Below are 19,363 nucleotides of genomic sequence, written 5' to 3' on the forward strand. Positions count from 1 at the left end.
GCTATATCTCTTTAATAATTTACCATCACTGGGGCCTAAAATTATCAGCTGAATGGCAGATAGCACACTTTTAGAACAATCCAATCTCTATAAATTCAGATCATTTTCCCCCAAAATGTGGTATAATATTCCAATAAACACATTTGGGTCACCTTGCGTACAGCCTTACACAACTTGGGAAATTATTAAGAAAATCATAATTAGCCCACTGATCAGAGGAAAAGTCAAAATTAGGCCTGTGTAACTGAACCATGGCCATGACAGAGTGATTGTAGGGTGCAGATAACAGTATCTACCTAGCAGTATCTATCTATTTCAGTGCCAGAATATTTATACATGACAACATTTGAAATTCATTAGAAACTGAATCACCACACAAGTGATGATTCATTATTACTCACTGTCACAAGGATAGTTTTACGTCCTGGATACTATTCTACTGGGGGCTAATCAAAAGCTCATACTGCACACAGAATTTAAATGTGTACAACAAACTATAGACTATACTATAGAATACTCTGTAGGCAAACGTTTTCAATGTTTTTTTTTAATTCTGCCATGAAATCTTCCTCCCAAATATAAACTCAGTAGGCAGTGACAATGAGCAGTTTTCCTGTTAACTTCCTGAATAGCAACAGTGTCAAGTGTAGATATAAAAACAGAAGTATGACATAGGGGTTTTTAGGTCTGCTAAATTTTGAAGAACATAATTACAGTATATTATAGTACTATAGTTGTCCTCCCTTACACTACAATATTACGTGCATATGCTTTTTTTCCCCTCTTCAACTTCTGCTTTTTCTATTTTAATTGGATTCCTTATTTTCTCTTTATTTTATTCTTTATTTATCTTTGTGAATTATATGTTCCTATTGTTCATATTTTTCATACTGAGAGGACCCAGCACACAAGCATTTCATTGCACTGTTTACCCTGTTTATGCTGTGTATATGACAAAGACACATGCTGGAACTTGAACTTGATATTCTGATCAAATGGATTCAAAAAGCTTATGATTTGTACGCAGTGCGTTTTTTGGTCAGGCCCCTGAATATGTGTTTTAAAGTGGAAGTAAGCATAACATCCTGGCATTTTCAGAATACTTTTGGAGAATTGTTTTCATCAATAATACCTCTGAAATTCTTTGTAGTGAGTTTAGGCCTACTGAATACTTGTTAATTCTTCAATACCTATCAGTGAAAGAAAATAAGTTGTTTCTGCCATCCAGAAGAGGGCAGTCTACACCCATTCATGCATAAACCAATAAGCATCCTGTTTGAAGTGAAAATTGGTTCAAGGCTGCTACAATCGACTGGGTATAAGAAAGCCAATTAAATTATTTCTTCCTGATTTTTTATTTATTATTCCGTTATCTTTATGAGTTTATTTGATATGGGGAGCTCCGTATCAGTGCTGATGGGAATACATGGAAGTAAAAAAGAAAGAAACGTTTTTTATTGTATATTCAAAAGTCTTCTTCTTGCTTTTTTAATTCACTCACAGACATTCTGTACACCCAAACTCATGTATATACTCTCCTGTGCACAAACACACATGCGTGCGCACACACACACACACACACACACACGCACACACGCACACACACACACACACACACACAGAACATAGTGCATACATGAGCACACACAATTACTTGAAGAAAGCATAAGAGCGAAAGGTTGTCCACAGATTAAATGCATATAGCTGTACTTTGGAAATGGACTTGCATTCCATTTCATGCTATAGTTGATATGCATAGAAAAATCACAACTAAAACAATAAAGCTTTCATTAGACATCCAAAATTAACATCACATGCCAATTTCAGACATAGCTTGTACAATTTTATGTGAAATGAAAAAAATGAGTATCTTAGTTTTGAAAACGACAATCAAAAGACCTGCCTTATTATTTTTTTTTTACCATTTCACAGCAAACTCTTACTATGCTACAGAGGCAAGAGTACCAGTTTAGGGTCCTGGATGCCTTTGTGATTTTATATCTTAAATTATATGATTATTATGTTCAAGAGACCATTGAAACATAACCCAATCATATTTAAAATGTCCGTTAGGGTCATGCATAGAAGTTCACGTCGAAGTATGGGTTACACTGTGGTTTCACTCTTCCACAAACCACTTTTCATTCCCACAGAGCTCTGGGATTGGTCCGTGCCACTCGTGTCCTGCTCCAGCTCTAGCACTGAGTTTTTGAGAGTGCCATTAGGGGCGGCGGCCCCCGGCACAGTGGTGGTGACACTGTTCAAAGGGTAGGAGCAGCGCTTAGCTTCTCGCTCTGCAGCCGCCGCCAGTTTCAAATTGTCTCTGCTGGCGCAACGTCTCTGGGCACCGTGCATGGCCGCTCTGCTGGCCATGGAAGGAAGCAGGGGAAAGGGCTTGCGGCTCCCGCTGCTGCCCCCGTCGCTTCCCTCCGAGGGGCTGGTGGCCACCGACTCTCCAACCCGCCTGCCGTTGGTCAGCGGGCTGGCCTGGCTCTCTGAGAGGCTGTGGTGGATGCTGCCGTTCTCACTAGTGGCCTGTTTGTGAGCTGCATGTGAAGAGTTGAGGTGCTCTAAACCTGTGGGTCCCAATGCTCCCAGGCTGCCCCCCCCTCCAGCAGTCCTTAGAGCTTTGAGACGATAGTGACCTCTGCCCTCGCCCCGATGGTGATATTGGCTACTCCCTTGTTTAGTTCTGCTACTCACCTTCCTTCTCTGGGGATGCACTGGGGCTACAGAGTTTATGGTGGGCAGAAGGTTGTTTGTTGGCTTGGTGATGTTGTCAGTACTGGTGCTGGTGTTGGTGCCTACAGGGGCACGTGAGGTGTTGTTGGGGTTATCTTGTGCCACCTGCAGCAGGTTGGTGAGCTTGCAGGGCCCGGGGCCCACACTGCTGATCCCGCTGGGTGTGGATGATGACCTGGCTGATGAGGAGTTATGGTGAGAGTCAGCGGGCGGATGGCAGCTGATGAAAAGCTGGGATCCCTGCTCAGAGGTCTGCACTCCGCTCCCAGTGGTGCAGGTGTGTGTGTAAGTAGACATGGGCTGGGAGCGACGATAGCCTGGGCAGCATGCCAGCCATGAGGCCTGCACATCCAGACGCCGGAAGCAGTGGTGCACCACCAGAAACACCCCCAGAACCGTGGCAGCCATCCCATAGAGACAGCTGAACAACAAACTGGTGTGCCCTGTCAGCCACATGGCCATGGCTCCACAACACCACAGAACCACAAACAGGAAGTGGGTGGCCACCAGCACCAAGAACTGTGTCTTCAGGGAGTATTGGTCCTCTGGAGCCATGACGGGGTTTATAGGTCCCACCACTGAGTCTGTGGACAGGAGACTGGTGCTTCCTGCCAGTGCGGGCTGGCTCTCAGGCACAGGAGAGGACAGGGAGGCTCCTGCACATTCTTTGGCCACACGGTGCCTCAGGCGAAACACAGTGCACAGGAAGTAGATCCAGGTCACCAACACCACCAGGCCAGCAGGGACAAAGAAAGCCCCCAGACTGGGGCGCCACACCAGCCAGCAGCTGCAAGAGCCAGAAAAGAAGTCAGGAGGGTCAGTGCAAAACAAGGACATCTCTGTGTATTCAACATATCACACAAAATTATTCGGTTCAGCACTAAACAAAACAATATAATGTCAGGGGTCAAATTGCTCAAGGGTAAAAAGAGAAGCACTCACTAAGGACTGTTGTCTCCATAGTTGTTGACATTGACAGCTGCAGTGATCCCGCAGATGATAAGAGGAACTCCACCAGCTATCAAGTAGAACCTAGAAAAACAGAGAAAAACATATCAGACACAAAATTCCAGCTGCAATGTTAGGAACGGGCAATTTCACATCTTGTTTATGCCATGCACAGGGTGCTGAAGGACCTTTGGCTGCTATTTTGATTTTTAAAGTATGCCTGTCGGTGTCATTTTCCTTTTTGTGTTTTTATGTCTCTGTGGCTGTCTATAATCTGAACAGAGCTGTCTGTTCCTTCACTCTCCGAGCTGATGGAGTGTTACAAGGGCCAGGAGGCTCCAGGAGGCTCCAGGAGTCTGCGATTTACAGCAGGGCCCGGTGTCAATGGAGGCCATGTGGCCGAGTGGGCGACAGAGGGCTGGCTGCGGGGCCAGTGAGGTCAGCGGTACAGTGTATGATCACAGCTCCAGGAGCACAGGGGCAGGCAGAGAAGAAGAGGGGGAGGAGAAAGAGAGGGGAGACTTAAGAGAGACAGTGCACCCCCTGTATCACCCCGCTCAGATTTACGACAAGTCCCTCAGCCTCTGTTATGTTGGCCTCATACATTCCTCCCCTCCCCCGCCTTGAGTTCATAGTGTGCATCTGGACTTGTAGCTTCTTTGTGCCTTACAGCACTATTCTCCTGTTATTTCCCTCCAAGGTTTCCTAAAAACAGAGGGACTTTGGTTGTTGGGCACAATGGCGGTCTTTGATGGGGTAGAGTTTGGGTGGTCGTGCACAAGAACTCCCTCATCTGTATAAAACATAAACCTTATTGACAGCAAATGACAGCCTCCTGGTAGGAAGTGGGTGAAGGTGTGTTGCGTCTCGCTCTGATGTCATCACTGACCTGAGCATGGGTCGCTGAGTAGGCGGAACGGGAGACTCTCCCTCCGGCTGCCGTGGCGTTCTCCACACTGCCTCTTTGTAGATGACCCTGGCACTGACTCCAATCCACAGTAGGGTAGACAGCGAGGAGTAGTGCAGAGCGATGCCCACCTGCCACAAATGACACACAGTCAGATCAGACACCGAGCCCGCACACCAGCGCTGCACCGATCAAAATGATGCGACCGAGTGAAAGAACGCCTTACTGCCTGGCACACCACTGGGTAGCTGGTCAAGCTGATGCCTCCCGCGTAAATGGCTGTTGTCATGGCAATGTGGAAGCAGGTATTCAGTAATGTGTGCCAGCTTTTTCTTGATATGTGAATGGAACTGCAGGGATAGAGAAAGAAATAATGAAGAGATGGAGAAGATTAAAAAAAAAAAATTACAGCGAGTCAATCTGACATGTTTATGCACACACACTCATGCATGCACAGACACACACACGCACACACACACACACACACACACACACACACACAAAGTACCTGTGGTAGAGTATGTGTGTGATGATGATGGTGAAGAGGCACAGGAGGAGCATTGCAGTGCAGGCATACACCACAGGGTGGAGCACCCTCACTGAGACAGGTGTAGAGTTTGGGAAGTCAGGCACCTCCTAGCAAAAAAAGCACATTGAAGTAAAATTAAGTGAGAAACCCCCATTCAACCATGATGATCCTGTATGAATGCCAGACTAGAAACCGTAGCTGTCCTACCTGCAGCACAGCATAGTTGCTCAGCAGAGAGCAGCGCAGTGTGGAGGTGCTGCTGTCACTGTGGACCAGCTGGCAGCCCTCTTGGCTCCAGCCTCCCTGCCTCTCCAGTGCCTTCAGGCTCCACTGGGCTGCCACAGGGTCAGTACCAGGGGACAAGTGGCGCAGCGACACCCAGATGGCCTCCGAGTGATTCCACATGCTGCAGCCGTCTGTGACAGAGAGGAGGGAAATTACCAATACAAATCCTGTTAAACTGTACTGATCATTCCACGGCTCGGAGAGTGACGCAGTAAATTACGTGTTGTGCATTTGAAGGAAAAATCACCCATGGATACTCCTACACTGTTAGATATTATCAATTTGTGATGTTCAATGTATTTCAGGAGTTATTTTGTGGTGAAGTGTTGTAATTTACTATTTTGGTCATTCAACTTTCCCTCAGACTTCCTCGTCTACTTCTATTTCAGTGAGAGAGAGAGAGATATGCGTAGGTGGGGAGAGCAATAGCAGTAGCAACAGCGTAGTAAGCTGTTTCATTTGAGAAAAAGTGACAGTGGAGAAAGCAATGCTGTGGTTTGCCATGCCTGGATGTTCAAATGACTAAAACAGGGCGTTGTATTTCACACGCTACCGATGACAGATCTGCAAAGATACAAGCTGTGGCTACATTGCATTCTGGTCTATAGAGGCCACTGTCTGTGGAGAAATTGGTATCCACTTCTACAATGGATTTCCCCCTGTATGATTGTTCAACGTCGGGGGAAAATGGAGAGTGACACCAAAACCTGATGTTTACCGTTTATGTTTTAGATAGCTGCAAAATGCTGTGCTATTAAACTCTATTGTAGCTGCGCTGGAAATATCTCGACATGATGTGACGTCATCTGCGTTAGGCCAGTTATCCACAGGAATAAGAAAAATACACCACCAACCAACAAAATGGGCACAGAACAGTAGTGTTTTAACATTGTTGAAAGTATTTTATGGTGGATTTTTCCTTTAAATGCAGGGCAAACATTCAGCAGAGAGGTGTGTTTCCACAATATCTCTCAGTAGACTTCACTTATACTGAATAGGGCGATAAGTTTCCTCACCCAGGCCTACAAAGATGACAGGAGTGTTGACGCTACGTCGGCGAGAGTGTTCCCCAGCAATGCTTGAGTTCCCAGACAGGGGGAAGAAGCGGCCCGTTCGGAAGGCTACAAACTGCAGCTTACAATCTGCAGGAGCATCAGGAGGAAACAGAGAGGCTGGGAGAGTCACAGAGGCCAGGGCTACCGAATTCTGGAGAGAGAGAAAACAAAAGACCGATTGTGCCGATTCAATATTTAATGTTGAAATACACCAGTACACCTTAATGGATTTGAACGCAGATACAGTATGTTGCTAATAGCATAGAGTGTAACAATAGCAATATTCAGTACTTGCCCCAAGGGGAGGCAAGGCAGGGGTTTAGGGATGGGTGATCTCACCTTTTGAGGAAAGTTGTTTAGGGAGGTGTTATGGGAACCAGTGGTGCAGCGGAAGCGCAGCTGCTGTTCATGGGCGGACTCTGCCATTTCCATTCCCAGACTGCCTGTCAAGACCTCACGACGCTGATATGCAGTGCAGGTTATGCCAGTGAAGTGGGCGGGTCGAATCAGATGGGCCTCCATCACAATGTTCCTGGACACCTGTACATATCAATTTGATTCAAGTCAGAAATAATGGGTTTAAGATTGTTCCCATGGTGTTATTACAGTGCCGTGGGCATCATTATTGTGAAAATTTAACTTCAAATGAATCTTCACACCTTAGCTGCAAATTTCCACACAACTCACAATCCTCTTCTTATATTCAGAATGAACTATACATCATCTCCATGCTGTAGGACTGCACAGAGATTTGGAAAAAACAATGTTAGGTTGCTAGTCCCTACCATGGAGAGGTCTTGGGCATGGCTGTGTAGCTGAGGCCAGGCCAGAGTCTCCAAAGAGTAGACGATGGAGCTGCAGGCTCTCTTCTCTCTCTGGGCATGGGCCAGGATCTGGTCATCCACCTGCATCAGGTTACTGCCCATCTCTACCAGCACCTCTGACAACTGGTGCAAACAAACACAGGGATTTTACAGTAAGTAAAGCATCAAGCATATAGCATTTTTAATATGCAATTAGATCTTTCTCACCTCTCGCAGCTGCTTCACATATTCCATGAACTTCTCCATCATTTGGGCCACATACAGCACATCCACTGAGTCAGTGAAGCCTGCTGCCTCCAGGGTATATGTGCGCACCTGGTGTGCCACAGTGACAGCATTGGATGCATTGATGGGCCTCTGAAATACAGGAGCAAAAGGATTAGGATACTAAATGAAAACTGAACAGGAACCATGCAGTAAACCTTGCCTTGACAGTAGTACTGACCAGGATGAAGGTGTGCAGGACACGAGTGATGCCGTTGGTGTAGTGACAGTTTGAGTAGTCACCTTCCTGCCATTTCCCAGAACGGTCACAGTAACGTGAGGCTTTCTTCTGCTCCATACCCCCCTCCATAGACAAGGAAGGGTAACGCAGCTGCAGGCAGTACTGGTGGGAGATGATGCCTGCCAGGGTCCTCGGCCACCTGGGGATTCACACCGCAGGAGAATAAGAAAGCCATCACAGCAAATGCTGTATCTTCGGGTGCTGTATGTAATAACTGTAACTAACCTGAACTCCCCCCGGTTGTTGACAACTTTGTCCTCTGGACAGAAGGAGGCGCTGTTCTCCAGCACCACTATTTCAACACTGCGAGACGTGTTGCCCCGCCCAGTAGTCACCACACACTCCCACTCTCCACTGGCCTCCACATGTACATTGAATAGGATGAGCTCACTGCATAGAGAGGAAATAGACTACACATTATTTACACAGTATCACCACATACACAACTGTGTGTCTGAACCAATTAAACACTCTTCCTTAAAGCATATACATTCACTCAACACTTTGCACATGAGCATAAGGTTAAAAACATTTGAATGTTGACTTAACCACAATATCATCAGCGCTCAGTGTCAGGACAGCAGGTGTGTCCCAATTGTAGCTACTGTACCTGGTGATGAAGGTGCAGTCATGCACCACGCTGTTCTCCAGTTGGACGCCCATCTCAGGGTCAGAGGTCACCAGCTGACCGTTGTGGCGCCAGTGCAAAGTGGTGATTTTGTCCACCAAGGCAGCGGTGCAGTGGAAGGGCAGCCGGTCGCCTTTGAAGACCACCTGGCGCTGGGAGGGCAGCAGGGACAGGGTGTGCAGCTCCAGAGGGCCATCTGAGCAACATGGAGGCAAAGAGGCAGATGTGACCGATACAGATCACCCCGGCTTATTTCTGCTGCTCTCTCATTACTCAACCTCAGCTAAATGTTTCCACGGAAGCTATTATGAGTCTGCTGTTTTCAGAGTATATTGGATGCAGACAGCACCAATTCATAAAGGCAAACCACAGGATTAGTTGTCAACACAGCTCACTGATACTTTTGGAAATGCGTTCCCACTGAGCTGCGGGAGGAGACTGCTCGCAACCCTTTTGGTCGAGTAATCCTAAGAAACACTGGGAACATCTTGAGAATAATGCTGCTGTGAGTATACTGTCTTTGTCAGTGACGAGGCCCAAGTTTTCTGAAACAAAGTGGTGAACCGCCTCATTCATATGCACTGAGTCTCTAGCCAGGCTCTCACCACAGCTCAGCTGGCTTTCCCTTAGTCCACGCAGGGGCTTTCCCCGCAGGCTTCTGGGATAGGCGCAGAGCGTTTCATCCCCCAGCCGGGCCGAACTGATGCGAAAGAAGCCCGGCACCCAGCGCAGCCCACAGTCACATGACAGGAAGTCCGAGTTGAAGTTCCTGGTGAGAGAAAGGATGGTCATTTATCATGGAAGATAACAGGGGTTGGATGTGTACTTTCACTCTGATGGGACCATTATAAAAGCTCTTTAGATAGGACACATTACTACCTAGCTCATATACAGTGTATTCTCTAGTTGTCCATTATAGGATCAACATATGACATGCATGACAAAAAATGTCCATTACTTAAAGGCCCAATCCATGTTTGTTATGCGGCGCCCAAGGTTGAAATACAGCCGCCCCAACACTGACTTTGTTTACATAGAGATTTATGGAACTGAAGATATTTTTTCCCTCTGAAATTTATTTTCTGACCTCTTTACACCAGGACTGACAGTATGTAAGAGACAAGCAAATTACAAACAAAGGTTCAGTTACACTTGTAATGTTCATAAACACTACAGTAAAACAGACTTGTCTTTTGAGTTATGATGGGCTAAGTTCCCAAAAGCTTGTTTAATCATATACAAATCAAACTCTTCAAGATTGTGAATATATCCAAAAACTGTGTTGTCAAATAGGTTCTGGACTGTATCTAAAGGTTAATGGTTGAAGTCATTGGCATAGTTTGCAAAGAGAGACCATTTACTGTTAGCCCTTGCCAAAATAATATTAAATTTTTCTTGAACATTTATTTCTTTTATTCAGACATGGAATGCTACGCTGTGAGAGAAAACTTTTTGAGTGCGGTCAGTGTCTGATACTCACACTAGCTTGAGGGCTGGAAGCTCCTGGAACACTCCTGGATCCAAGGTAGATATGATGTTGCCAGAGAGGTTCCTAGCAAATACGCAAATGAGATATCAACAAATTAATTGGAGAGTTTTCCCACAGCACAAACAGCATAATGTTTTTTATAGAGTCCATTTATCTATCTCTTACAGTTTAGTGAGATTGGTAAGACCCTGGAGCATGTCTGGAGTCAAGCAGCCGATGCGGTTGTTGGACAGGTCGCTGAAAGATGTGAAGACAAAGGGAGGTGGTGGTTATTTTTACACCAAGATGACTCGTCTCAATCACTCAGTCACAGATTGTGATATCTTGACAGTTATCATGTTGTTTTAGTGATTTCAGAACAGACAGAAATACCGTGTATCCAACATACTGCTAAAACTGCACAGGACGTCTTCCTTATTTATAATGGCAACATAATTGACGATAAAGGGTTTGCCCTGCCTCTTATACCATATATTATAGTACCTGTAACATTACTCTCATTCTACAAGGCTTAGAAAGTTAATGATCTAAACAAGCAAGCCTGTGGTCTCCTGCCACTTTCCCTTATCACCAGTCCATGGGACCCCAGTAAAAGCTTATCACCAGTGGGGTAAAAGCAAGGCCCCCGTTCTGCCGTCCGGGTCTGAGTGTGATGTATAGCCGCAGCCAGAGAGGGATTTGCCTTGCTGCACCTCTGACACTACCCAGCAGAGAGCTGTCCAGAGCATGTGTTTATCTCCCCCTGTTTGTTTTGAGAAGCCCCAGACCTTGCAGGGAAAACACAAGTAGGGGGAGGAGGGGGGGAGTCACGCGGCGCGGCGCAGAGGACCAGCGCCGACCACGCTGCGCCCAGACCTCGGTGTCCAAAAACACAATGAGCGAGCAGCGAGCGGTTGCAAACTGCTGCCCTGTCACATCCAATGACGTGTGAGGAGCCTCGGCGTGGCCCTGAGGTTTCCACGGTGGTGGAGCAGGGCACCAGAGATGACATCCCAGGCCCCCGCAAAGATCAACAGAGACCAACAGAAACACTTAGTGAAGGAGCGCAGCCTTTATGGTCACACTAACACCAGGAGCTCAATGTAACGCATGACATCTGCCATGAGTTGCCAGAACAGTATGCGCTTAAGATAGACATGAGGGGATATGTGTGGCCCGTCTCTTTCAACAACTACTGTTTCGCTAAAGAATGTGGCAGCATAAAAAAAAACTGCACACACCCACTCATCTGTCTCGTGCCAAACAATTGAATTCTACATTTCCGTGCCTGCGTTTATGATTTCTGTTAATATGTTCGCCACTCTGCGCCCGAATGGAATGTGAATCACGTTAATGTCTACTTACAGTTTCCGAAGCTCAGACAGGCCTTGGAAGGCTCCAGGCATGATGGTGCTGATTAGGTTGTGCTTAAGGTCCCTGTGGAGACAGAAAACATTAGGTCAGTGAGAGAATGCGTGCAGGGATGATGTAGGCACATCTTAACGCTGAGACTTCAACAGAAGGCTTCTTTAAGTGAAAATGATGGGGAGTGGATACATATGCTCCAAACACAGCTCCACCAGTGGGACACAGCAGGATATTTCTGCATACTGATAGGAAATCTTACCCCATCAGCCACCTGGGCTTGAGGCTAGCAAGATGCAAATACTTGACCAAAGAAAATATTGGTGGAATCTAAGACCGCTAGCAAGGGATTCTACCCTTTTGGTGCTTGTTTGAAAATGACTCTTCCCACGATAAAGTTATCCTGGCTATTGCCAAACCATAAATATTAATTTCTTTAACTGCCTTTGAAGATCTAATTTCATACTATCCGCCGCATTTCACTCCACCCTCTTCCCATGCCGTGCCCACACCCATGTGTTAAACCATTCAGCAGATGCCCCTCTCCATCAGCTAACCTGCATGAGAGTTCACCTCTCCGAATCCAAGAGGCTTTTTTTATTGGCCAGGTGGGAATAGGGAAGTTAAACGAGGTCAGGAGACAAACGGTTATCGGCAGGACAGGACAGTGTGGGCTGGAATGCAATCCGTGTTCCTACAGCATGAAAAATGCCTGCTCCCATAGGACTGGTCACAGAGGAGGATTTCCTTACAGGAGCTCACAGACATCAGCACCATGGTTTACAGAGGCTGCATTTTTCTCCATTCCACTCCTACCCAGCATGCCACTGCGGTAGGCAGGACCTCGGGGGACTTTCTGGTCCTTTTTTCCACAAAAATTATCTGTCTTCTCAACCATGCTGCCTCACACTGTGTACAACCTCAGGCATCTCTTACCCATAGTCTTGTCCGCTTTCCAAGAGATGAGCTATTTTGATCAAATCGGGGCAGGAGAAACATTTTAGAAAATGGTTTCCAGTAAAAAATTAGACTGTGCGGTATGGCTGGAATACAGTCAAGATCAGGGGTTTTGTTGCTGGTCAGGACCTGTTTTAGCCAAGCTCTCAGGGCCATCAGTCATATCAGGATTATAGATGGGAGACGGGTTATAATGATGGAGCATCAGCTATCTGGCCTTGGACCAACAGGCTGAGGTCTGTTGTGTTTGTCTCAAAGCAGGCAGCCTTGGACTGTACAGCCCAGTCCTTTGAGCACATGCCAGCTTGTCTGACAAAACACTTTGCAACAACTTCACAGCTTTTTAAATAGGTGAAAGCTTACCCTGACCTACAAGCTAACCCCCTAAAAAGGTGTGCGTGTGTGTCTCTGTTTGTGTGTTTGACAGAGAGCAAAAGAACTGTCGGTACGAGTGTGTGTGGCCTAGTGAGCTGATCTCAATGTATGTGGGCATGTGTGTGTGTGCCTATGTGTGCCACTCTGTTTCTGTGTTTCTGTGTGTCAGTAGCTGTATGGGATTTGTTGACCAGGGCGAGGGGAGGCGGGGGAGAACAATGCTGCTGTTTCCAGTCTGTGTGTCCCGGGGCTCATTAGTGCAGCGATGAAAGGCGGGGCGCTGCCCACAATTTCCTTTCTCTGATGACTGTCGTCTCTCTCTCCCTCTCTCTCTCCCTCTCTCTCTCTCTCTCTCATACACACACACGCACATACACACACACACAAACACACACACACACACAAACACACAAACACATTTACTGTGCAACATAGACCTTGTTTATATGCACACAAACATGCAATTGCAATGCAGTTAAGACAATAATGCAAGTAAGGCAGGACTATTATTATTATGGGAGGTGTCACTTTATAGAATCATGTAAATGGCTTAATCGCATTATTTTCATTGGAGTATTGGCAAAAGTCCCATTATTGTGCGCATATAATCGTAGCGATAGATACGATTATACCACACACACACACACACACACACACACACACAGTCACAGAGATACTATGTCAATGAAACACACATTCAAGGCCACATAGTGACACTGGCCGTAGTCAACCGTCCAGCTCTGAAGGTGAACCTGATACCCAACGTATTAACACCCCTCTTCAAATAGCTTACAGTCCTAAATCAAGTAGCATAAATACAGTATACTTCCACACATCTGCATTTCCTACAGTCTATCCTTTCATACACAGCTTGTGAGGTACAGTGCTGTGTGTGCTTTGGCCTGAAGAGTATCAACAGTCCACCACTTCTGATACACTCTCTTATCACCGAGCTGGGGAATGTGGAGGAGCTCACCAGAGTCAACAGAACTTGGAGCGCTAGCCAAGCACTAGCCCTAGCTCCAACCTGAATCTTAGCTCCTGCTCCTGTGCACCACCATAATCCAGACTAAATCTCAGCTGCAGCTCTTAGCTCCAGTCTCAGCTTCAGCTTTAACTCCAGCCATAGAGTTTGTGCCATAGTACAACCTCCAGTTCCAGCAGGCCTCACTCTCAGGTGATGACTTGCCTCTGCCCTCTGGGTCAGACAGCGCCCTCCCTGACATCAACTTCACAGCTCAGTGGCCTTGACACTGATGACAACAGCTGTCACCATGGAGGAGGGTAAGAGCAGAGGCAAAGAACACTTCAAAAACACTTCAAACCTGCTGAGCATTATGATGAAAATATAATTGATAAACAGACTAGACATTGCAACTTTGCCTACATGTTCACTGCATATTGTACAGACCTTCACATTATCTTGTGCACACCCAAATAGCAGTTTGTACAACATGGTTAGTAGTGATTCATTACTGTTATGATTTACAAATATGATAGACTTCCTCTTTGATTTTCCTTTGTAACCTTGGGAGTGCAGTGCTTTCTCCCCTGTGCCACATGTGGTCTGTGTGATTGGGCTGTGACAGGCTCAAGCCCACTCCCAGCCCAAAGGAGCCATTGTCTGCTTCCGCTGGGCCTAACACCAGAGGCTGCCATTAAGACTGTCTTTTTTTTTTTTTTTTTTTTTCAAAAACTCCTCCTGATCAATGGGGCTGGCCCGTTCTGAAGAGTCATTTCTATATGGGATGGGGGATGAGCACCTGGGCCCCATGCAGGCAGGAGAGGAGAGTCGTGCTTGTAGGGCAGCAAGAGGGTCATAATGAAGACATGGTCTCTAAAGCGCTCCAGACTTGGAGTGCTCCATTATCAGGAGCACAGTGGCAGGGGCTGGAGTGCTACACTGACATTGTTTAGGCCGTGGCCCTGGGGAGAGCTGGGAAAATGACTGAAGCCAGGGAATGGCCACTCATTATCGCCAGACTGGAATCAAGAATTTCCTGTTCCTGGGATTTTTTAATGGAAAGAAATAGCATTCCAAGGCCCATTTTCTCTCCTGTAATTCTATTCATCTCCTGAGGCTGACCAGTATAGGGAATTGCCCACAAACAGAAACAAATGTATATTTGGTTACTTTTCTTTGGATGAAAATCGGGTTGGAGAAAGAAAGCAAGGGGCTTCGAGTGGTTAACTGGCACCTTGGTTCCTGACAGAGGTCAGTGGAGACCATTTTTGTGCCGCGTGTCATTTCCTGTCTGGTTGGCGTCTCTAGCACAGAGGCCCTTGCTCGTTTATTTTTACAGTTTCCTTTTTCTCCTTTTTTTACTAGCTGGTTTTCCCCTGTAGGGAGGGGCAGGTGGGTTTAGGGAGGTTCAGCACTGAGCAAAATCGTCCCTGTGTATGGCCCCCTAGACCCCACCTCCCTACTCCTCAACACACTTGCTCACAATGGGGGCTCTGTAACTCAGCCCCCAAACGTACTCCTGCCTCCCCCCCAAAACAGGAAACCAGGATCTGCCGAGCTCTTGTTTTTCTACTAATTTCCTGCTTTCCTGCCCCTTCCCCAGATTATTTTCTTTATTTTCTTTTTCTGGTTCCCCTCAGATTGGATCCCTAATCTACTCTTTGTCTGTGTGCATCTGGAAACCAGTTGCTTCAGAAGTAGTGGTTTTCCGAAGCTGCAGCCATGAAGATCTATTGCAGGGGATGTAAAGGTACTTTGATACAAATCTTCTGGTATATGACTAGAGCTTCCAATACTTGGAATACTACTGGATGAAAACTTAAAGCACTTCCTTTCTAACCTGGGAAAGCGCCACACGACCATGCGCTGCCATCACAGTAACATGGTTCAAATGAATTAGGACTCCAGCCCTGTTCATGAGTGACAGTAACATAAACTGAGGGATATACAGAAATAGCAATATACACTTTTATTTGAAGTGTAAAATTTCCTAAGTTGATTATATGTTTCTATAGTCTGCAGCAAGAGGAGCAGGAGATTATTCTGCCAAGGAAAACTCTGGAACCACGGACTGTTATTGACTCCAAATCTGGCTTTTGGAGCGGCCTGGAGAAGGGGGCGATGCCCGCTTTGGCAGCTCCTTTGATTGCATGAGTGGTGCATGAGATCCACCAGCACGCACAACAGTCAGGAACAATGAACCTCAATTTACATTCATTGCTAATGGGACATACAGTACATCACAACAATTGCCTGTCAGATAACTGGCTGTGTGAAGCCAAAGTATCTCAGGGTCAGAGGTGACAGTATTCTGAATAGACAGAAAGGCTCACAGTACTATCAAATGCTTTTTTTTTTTCTTTTTCCTCTCATTGCTCTCACTACAGTACATATCGTTGTTGTTGAGTGAAAACCTCCTAACTCCAATTTTGGTTGGTGATTTTCATATTTTAACTTCAGTTGAAGGATTACATGCTCCTCTGTGGGTTGAGAAAAAATTCTACCACCCAAAGTCTGACGGAAGCCTTTCAAAACCCATGGGATAAACAGAAAAATGCACGGTGGTCAAGCTTAAGTTTAACTTAGTTCCTGAAAAGTTGACATTTTGGAGATACAAGGTTTTCACTCAACAACAGCATAATACTCATTACTACTGTCCTTGTGCAAACTAGTCTGTAGAATCATTTCCATAAAAAATCTTCTAAAATATTGCAAAATGTAGACAAAATAAAGACAGACAGGCCTCTCCAGCAGCACTAACAACGAGTTGATAGACAATAGTTTGGAAATATTCAATTTAGGGTTGAGAGAGGACACATGGAAACACATGCCTTTCATACAAATTATCGATGAAAAGGGAGACAATCACAGTGAGTGAGTGAATATGCAGCCAGTAGGTGGACTACAGCATGTAGAGAGAGGGAAGGGGGTGGAACAGTGAGAGAGACAGCGAGCTGGGAGAGGGGAGATGCAAAAAATAAAGCAGAAAAGGAGCACAAACGGAAGTGGGGGGAAGTAAGTACGGAGAAAGCTCAAGCTCCTCCGGAGGAAAATGCCATTGAAACCATATCAAGTTTGCCGAATGAGTGCGCGAGAGAGTTACTGGCGTATAAAGCATTCGATTTGGTAATGGGCTTATGAGAGGGCTTGCTCGCCGTTTCAATAAACCCCTAGAGCCACGACTGAGCTAAGCTTGCAATACAAACACTCCCCGTTCCTTCAGTTTATCTCAAAGACACATCTGGAGTCTATCAACTCCAGCAGCACCCCCCTTTCTGTTTCCACTCTCCAGCACGCTTAACCCCTTCCTCACCCACTCCACCCCTTAATGTCACGCACTCTCATTAGGTGACCATTGCCTAACTGGGGCCACTCAATGGCGTGTGCAGGAAAACATACTAACACAAATGTTCATTTGTTTGGTGGGGGAGAAATGAGAGTCCCGAGTGCAACCTCCACAGCTGGCCTAAGCTCTATTCCAGGTTACTCAGAGAGAAGAGTGGGTTGCTACAATCTGAACCTTGTCCTACCCAGACTGGTCTAGACAGAAGGGCTCCTTGCCATGTCCGCACATCCACCACTGCATTTACATGCTATAGTGCTGCCCACCTCTGCTTTATTCCCACTCATCAAGGTAATTTGCTTAGCCTCTGTGGAAATAATGTTAATCTCCCACGAAGGAAAACAACCTCAGATTTATATAAGAGAAACTGCAGGAGTGCTCTTTCTCTCTCTCTCACTCCCTCCCTCTCCCTCTCTCTCTCTCTTCCTCTCTTTCCCTCTCTCTCCAGCCATCATACCATCTTTAGCCATCTCGGCTCTACTTCCCCTGTGTCAGATGGTAAAGTTGTTTAAGTTGGCCTACTTCCTAACCCCAACTGCTCAGAATGGCAGAGGCGATTTCAAGGTCTGTTTCAGCAAGACTCAGGCAAAGCCTGAGAGTGTCCTGTCTTCCCTTTGTAAAATAGATACTATCAAGTCAAATGTGAATGAACGGGTCACAGCATTTTTAACTGTAATAGAAAATCCCCTAACAGAGATACAGATGGTCATAGATATAAATGTATATATAGAGAGAGGGTTTTTTTTCTATTATACAGACAGTTAGCTGTTTTTGGCTTTCTTCTCCTTAACTCACTAAACATCTGCACATTCTCATGCCCTTCATGACTTATTGGTCACAGGTTTCAGCACAAACATCCCTTAATTCTTGTCGCTCTACAAACATAAATCACAAACAACTGTGTATTTCCTGCTCTTGAATGAAGTGGCTTTAAGAAAACAGGAAGCGTTTGAGAAGAGTCTGGGTCTGGGTCTGGGCATGGAATTCCCTGTGCATGCTCTTCTCCAGTTCATCTGGCACCAAGAGGAGGAAAAGTACAGGAGTCATGTCAGACAGACACATACTGTAGGTATCATGTCAGATTCTCTCGTTGACAAAGTCTATCACGCTGCCAACACCTCCAGCCTCTTGCCAGTCCTGACCGCAAACCTCGCTCCTCCTTTTTAGACCTGTCCAGCGCCGCGCTCCTGCTGCTCCCTCATCCATCATCATCGCTGCCCTCTGCTCTCCCTCTCTCCTCCCTGCTCCCTCTCTCCCCGTAGGGTGAACAGACCTGGTAATGAGGGCCCCTTGTGCCCTGCCTGCCTGTCCTGTGTCCCATGGTGCAGTGGGGCCCAGTTGGACGAGAGCCAGACTGCCCCGGCCCTCTCCGCTCATTATTCTCATTACCTCGCCTCAAATCAGCGCAGGACAGGCTGCTGGGATCTGTCCACAACTCATAAAGGTCCCGGCTCGTTAGTGGGCCTGCCGGCGTCAGCTCCCATCAGAAAGGGTGTGCACAGAGGTGGAGGTACCCGAATAGGTGCACACGCAAAGTATGTCAGAGAGGAAGGCCTGATGGGGGGTGTGTGTGTGTGTGAGGGGTGTATAGTCTGTTTAATGGAGATGGCTGGACAGACAAACCAGAGAAGTGACCTAACATTTGGCATATAGGGAGCGCCCTCAGCAGCCAGGTATGATTCAATTGGTGTTTCATCCCCAAAAGTTGGAACAAAACGAGGTATTCCAAGATCCAAATGTAGCTGTTGGAGGGCAAGCCTTTCCAAAAGAGCTACAAAAACACAGTAGTCCAGTAAGAGGGCAAAAACAAACAAGGCTAAATTGCTCCTCTGCACTTGGGTGGTTTGGCAGGTTATGAAGGCAATAGTGGCTTTGAGGAGGTTTGTCCCAATGAAAGGGCTAACTGTGTAGATGGCTGCACTGTCTGGGCCGGGCCTGGAGGAGGGTGGCTTGCCCTGGAGCTGTATTCTCCTACTGACAACAGCGGATCAGACTGTATTCAACTCTCAATAGATGTCTGCTGTGAGTGTGACTGTTCATCTGCTGAGAGAGTTACCAGGCCCATTTAAAATGACTGGACAGAATTGAGGATGCCCATACTTGGACACATGCATGCTCGCGCAGTTACTGAAGTTGCAACTGAGAGTGAGAGTGTCTATGGAGTCGGTAAGCAGACTGTGTTTATCCTCGTCACTTAGGGGAAGGGCTGCAGTGTAATTCCCTGATGTGTGTTTACTCAGCCCTAGTGGGCTGGCCTTTGATTACAGCACTGACCACATAATATGAGTAACTGCTCACCACTGCTCCAAATGACAAGCACATGTAGACAACACACTGGAAACAATGAGCAGACCTGAACAGTGACCGTGCAGACTAAAGAGACAAAACAAAACAGGAATCTCACAGAGAAGGGAGCGCACACCTCGAGGTAAACAGAAACCAAAACTGACATCTGCCGCTTTGCCATA

At 46.5% G+C, this 19,363-nt stretch overlaps 1 protein-coding gene across 1 annotated transcript in view; it reads right to left on the reverse strand.

Annotated features, from left to right (window-relative positions):
• Positions 1–1,384: 1,384 nt before the first annotated feature.
• The window catches only part of adgra2 (adhesion G protein-coupled receptor A2), a 36,925-nt gene continuing 18,946 nt past the window's right edge, over positions 1,385–19,363 (reverse strand). Inside the window, exons 3-19 of the mRNA XM_071923844.2 lie at positions 11,257–11,328; positions 10,078–10,149; positions 9,904–9,975; positions 9,029–9,192; positions 8,406–8,619; positions 8,021–8,185; positions 7,736–7,934; positions 7,498–7,647; positions 7,252–7,413; positions 6,806–7,006; positions 6,428–6,617; positions 5,334–5,542; positions 5,106–5,233; positions 4,824–4,947; positions 4,580–4,728; positions 3,685–3,774; positions 1,385–3,529 (exon numbers count right to left, since the gene is read on the reverse strand). Coding sequence (XP_071779945.1) covers positions 2,107–3,529; positions 3,685–3,774; positions 4,580–4,728; positions 4,824–4,947; positions 5,106–5,233; positions 5,334–5,542; positions 6,428–6,617; positions 6,806–7,006; positions 7,252–7,413; positions 7,498–7,647; positions 7,736–7,934; positions 8,021–8,185; positions 8,406–8,619; positions 9,029–9,192; positions 9,904–9,975; positions 10,078–10,149; positions 11,257–11,328 — 3,784 coding nt within the window. The 3' untranslated portion in view covers positions 1,385–2,106. The remainder of the gene's footprint in view (positions 3,530–3,684; positions 3,775–4,579; positions 4,729–4,823; positions 4,948–5,105; positions 5,234–5,333; positions 5,543–6,427; positions 6,618–6,805; positions 7,007–7,251; positions 7,414–7,497; positions 7,648–7,735; positions 7,935–8,020; positions 8,186–8,405; positions 8,620–9,028; positions 9,193–9,903; positions 9,976–10,077; positions 10,150–11,256; positions 11,329–19,363) is intronic.

Source organism: Centroberyx gerrardi, chromosome 8 (assembly GCF_048128805.1).
Source record: "Centroberyx gerrardi isolate f3 chromosome 8, fCenGer3.hap1.cur.20231027, whole genome shotgun sequence".
NCBI lineage: Eukaryota > Metazoa > Chordata > Actinopteri > Beryciformes > Berycidae > Centroberyx > Centroberyx gerrardi.